The 4,602-nt window shown below is 33.0% G+C and overlaps 1 protein-coding gene across 2 annotated transcripts; it reads left to right on the top strand.

Moving 5' to 3' along the window:
• The first annotated feature begins 1,064 nt into the window (after positions 1 to 1,064).
• On the top strand, positions 1,065 to 2,843 carry LOC131646029 (transcription factor FAMA). 2 transcript variants are annotated; one of them, XM_058916203.1, is made up of 5 exons: positions 1,065 to 1,184; positions 1,276 to 1,369; positions 1,475 to 2,071; positions 2,146 to 2,565; positions 2,653 to 2,843. In XM_058916203.1, exons 2-5 carry the CDS (start codon positions 1,346 to 1,348, stop codon positions 2,740 to 2,742), a joined length of 1,131 nt encoding a protein of 376 aa, XP_058772186.1. In that variant the 5' UTR covers positions 1,065 to 1,184; positions 1,276 to 1,345; the 3' UTR covers positions 2,743 to 2,843. The 2 variants fall into 2 exon arrangements, with proteins under 2 accessions (XP_058772186.1, XP_058772185.1); XM_058916202.1 differs by lacking the exons at positions 1,065 to 1,184; positions 1,276 to 1,369 and having other exon boundaries at positions 1,442 to 2,071.
• Positions 2,844 to 4,602: the final 1,759 nt, after the last annotated feature.

The following is a 4,602-nucleotide window of genomic DNA, read 5'->3' as shown; positions in this document are numbered from 1 at the left end:
TTTTCCCTCAGAAGGATTATATAAGTAATACCCTCTTATTTCTTTAGGATACCCCACAAATAAGTATTTGTTAGGTTTGAGCTCAAGCTTAGTTGAATTTGTCGTTTCACATAAAATTCGCAACCCCGAATCTTCATGTAAGACATATGTGGTTTCTTACCACTCCATAACTCATATGGTGTCCTCTCAACATTTTCGATGGAACACAGTTAAGTGTGTAAGCTGCTGTCAAAAGTGCATGTCCTCAAAATGAGTTTGAAAGATCGACGTGACTCATCATGGATCAAACCATGTCTAAAATAAGGTTTGACAGTTTCTCTTCTAGTGTTCGGTCTGACCACAATGGAAGCAAGTGCCATCCTTTACTATGCCTTCAATAGGCTTCAAAGTAGGAGCAGTAGGTTTGGGTTTGGCAACTTCCTTGTCATTCCCTTTACCATCCTACTTTGTGGGATATATATATATATATATATATATATATATATATATATATATATATATATATATATATATATATATATATATATATATATATATATATATATATATATATATATATAAGATTAAGAAGATTCATAATTTATGCAAAAAAAAATCTGAAAATTTATTTACAAGTTAAAGAAGTTTCATAAATTATTTTTTAAGTTTACTTAATTTTTTTATTTAATTATTTGCGATTTTTAATATATTATGTATTTTATGAATTGTATTATTAATGCATTATTATTATCTATACAAAATGAGGCTCGTGAACATTTTGAAACAAAATCAAACACGGAAGTATGTATCTATAAAAAAGAAAAAGAAAAAATGACACTATGTTAGGAATTGAACGTGAGTGTAATTTTTATTGATAAGCAAGTTGAATATTGTTGGTTTAATTGAAAAAAAGGAAAATTAAAAGGTTTAGATATAAGAAATTAATTAGTGTCGTAAAAACGTAGATCGTAAAACACATGATTCATGAAAGAAGGCGGTAAAGTAAGAAGAAGAGCGTTGGTAGCCTGTGACAAAAATAAATAAAAGTGTGAGGTGGAAAATTGAAACGAACCTCTACAGGCTCTCTCTCCGTGTCATTTTCTGTGACCACCACAAATCCCAGCTCCCCTACACACATTATATAAAAATCACCACCTTCGATAAAAACACCTATTTCCTTTGTCTTCTTCTCCCGGTCTTCTATTGTAGGGTTTCATCATTCTCTTATACTTGTTCACTTGACTTTCTTTCATCTTTGTCTGCTTTCTTATTATATCTTTAATTCTTCTTACTCAGGTGGAGGGCCCTCAATCCGTCATCTCACCTTGTTTTAGGGTTTCTTTCGATTAAAGTCAACTCGTTATTAATGGAGAAAGATAACAACTATTCGGTACATACATATTCTCTCTCTTATATATCTCTTATACACCATACCATAACTTCATACATATATTATATCACCATGTTGTTTTGCTCCAATTTTGAATATCTACAGGCACCACCGTGTTTTAACACACTTGACTACTCCCTTGATCAACAATACCAGCACCTAACGAAATTTCGTGTCGGCGAAACTTCCGGTGAAAACAACAACGGAATGGTGGATAATTACATGCCTCAAACACAAAACTCAGGAGGCTTTTATGGTGGTACTACTACAAACAACTCTTTTGATAAAATGAGTTTTGCAGATGTGATGCAGTTTGCAGATTTTGGACCTAAATTAGCCTTAAAGCGCCAAGAGTCCGAGATCGACGACCCGGTTTATTTTCTCAAGTTTCCTGTCTTAAACAACAAGACGGAAGACCGAAACGTGACGTTGAGTCATGAGTTGGTGGATAGTTTAAGAGATTGCGAAGAAACTCGGGTTTCTGATGAGAACAACTCGGTGCAGCTTGTGCAAGAGACGAATTGTACTGCAGTGGTGCAAGAGAACAGCAAGAAGAGGAAGAGACCGAGAACTGTTAAGACGAGTGAAGAAGTTGAGAGTCAACGCATGACTCATATTGCTGTTGAAAGGAATCGAAGGAAGCAAATGAATGAGCATCTTCGCGTCCTCAGATCCCTGATGCCTGGTTCATACGTTCAAAGGGTATATAAAATTTTAAATTGCACTCAAACATAGCTTAAAATTTTTCTAAATTATTGATTGATATGACAATATAGGGTGATCAAGCATCTATAATTGGTGGAGCTATAGAGTTTGTGAGGGAATTGGAACAACTTCTTCAATGTCTAGAATCACAAAAGAGAAGAAGACTAGTTGGAGAAACACAGTCAAAACAAGTTGGGGAATCAACACAGCAGCAGCAACAACAACAACAAGCTCCATTTTTTCAACAAGCTACTTTACCAAATGAGCAGATGGAAACCGGACTTGAAGAAGAAACTGCAGAGAGTAAGTCATGTTTGGCTGATGTAGAAGTCAAAGTTTTAGGATTTGATGCAATGATTAAAATCCTATCAAGAAGAAGGCCTGGACAGTTGATCAAGACCATTGCTGCCCTTGAAGATATGCAGCTTATCATCCTTCATACCAACATCACCACTATTGAACAAACCGTTCTTTATTCATTCAATGTCAAGGTATATTTATTAATTAGATTTAATTTATTAATTAATTATAATTTATAAATTAAACTGTATTATTTATTTTTTGTAATGTGTGTGCAGGTGGCTAGTGATACAAGGTTCACGGCAGAAGATATAGCAACTTCCGTTCAGCAGATACTAAGTTTTATTCATGCAAACACTAGCATGTGATCATTATTATTATTACTATTTATATGTTGTGTGCTAGCTATATATACTCTTGTCTCTATATTTGCTAATATATACATTTATTTTATATGAATATCATTCAATTAGGTTCCAACTTAAAACAAAGTGTTCAGTTTAACTATATGAATATTAACTAGTTGAGTTAGATATAACAGTCAGCTTTTGACTTAGTTGGAGGCAATACAATGTAGGTGTTGGAATTCAAGAACCAATATGACATTGTATTTTAAGTTGGATGGTAATATTTTTTGTGATGAATTGAATTTTATTATTCATGAAGATGTGTGTGCCGAGAAAATTGGTCTAGTAACTCCAAGTGAGGTTGTACATTTAAAAAATATACGGTCTTCCATGTATTTGTGTAAATCTATACGTATGGATGAGGTAAATATGTACTGAAAAAAGCTTCAACTTGATGATGAAATTAAATATCTATTAGGGCCGAATGAGAAGTGATTCAAAAAATATTTACGAATACTGATTATAATATGAAGTTACCCATCAAAGAGTAGATGTGTTATATGACACCTCACCACCTATGAAATTGATAAAAATTAAGAGTGCACTAAAGAAGGTCAAACCCAACTCCTAATGATAATTTATATTCACTAACTTTATTCGTATAAACTAAAAAATCTGTTAGTAAGGGTGCTTGCATCAAAAAATTGTCGTCCTTAAAACCTTTACCAAGAATAAAATACATTGAGAAAATGTATGTTTTTATGCACATACATTGACAAATTGTAGATGTTTCTAGTGATGGTAATTGCAGATTTCACGTTGTTTTAACTTTAATTGGTAAGGATGGGAAGAATCACCCACTTGTCTGTCATAATCTTATAAAAAGTTAACTTCTTATAAGGAATATTATATTAGCCTATACGAGAAAAAAGCAATATGGTAATTTCCAAGCGGTCTGCTTCATGATAAATTGGGGTCCTATCACCTCAAGGAAAGTTGATGCGCCTTCCTTAAATGGACCATCTTGTAGAAAGTGCGTACGACTAAGGTTTTGTTGAGTTGACAAGGCACTTTTTTTCTCTACGAAGCCACTCTCCTAAAAATTTAGACGGCCGATTTGTCTGTATTCGATGAATTTCAAAATAAGATGCATTTTGTGCAGGTTTATTTGAAACCAAAATTTCCTCTACCACTAACATCTGTAGAATGGATACCATCACAAAGAAGAAACAGATGCTTGAGAATTTTCTTTTTTTTATAGGATGACTGGGTTTGACACACTAAATTATATTGAAAGGGAATCAACTAGAAAAAGTCTAATGCATAAAATTCGATAAATTTAGCTAATTTCACGGATTTTGGTGTGTTTTAACTTGTATAGTTATTGATGTGTGTTCAATTTATTACTACAAAAAACACATTTAACCTCAAACGTGAAATGCATTTAACCTCGGCTACAGAAGCAGGGTAACGAAGGATGTCATGAAAAGCTACCACATTACCCCTCAGATTTTTAATAACAGAGAGATAAAGGTATGTGCACATGGATTAGATCCCCGACATCTACATTTTTATTATTTTCAAAATTGGATGGTGCGCTAAATATTAACTCTCGGTGTTGTGTAAAACCGAGGTAATAGCTCAATGTTTTAACCTTGGTTTAAAAACCGAGTGATTATGACTTTTTTAGTACTATCGTATGCACCTGTATTAAAGAACCATATCAAAGAATATAGAACCATATTTTGCAAAATCCTGAAAGAGAAACATTGTATCATAAATATTCATTATTTACACCAAATGCAAACCCAAAATGGCACACGCTTTATAATTTTACAACAAAACTAAAAAAATGATTAGCCAACAAAAGAAATAACCAAA

The sequence above is a fragment of the Vicia villosa genome, linkage group LG2 (assembly GCF_029867415.1).
Source record: "Vicia villosa cultivar HV-30 ecotype Madison, WI linkage group LG2, Vvil1.0, whole genome shotgun sequence".
Taxonomy (NCBI): domain Eukaryota; kingdom Viridiplantae; phylum Streptophyta; class Magnoliopsida; order Fabales; family Fabaceae; genus Vicia; species Vicia villosa.
The sequence above is the reverse complement of the archived record's forward strand: the minus strand, read 5'-3'. Positions and strand labels throughout refer to the sequence as shown.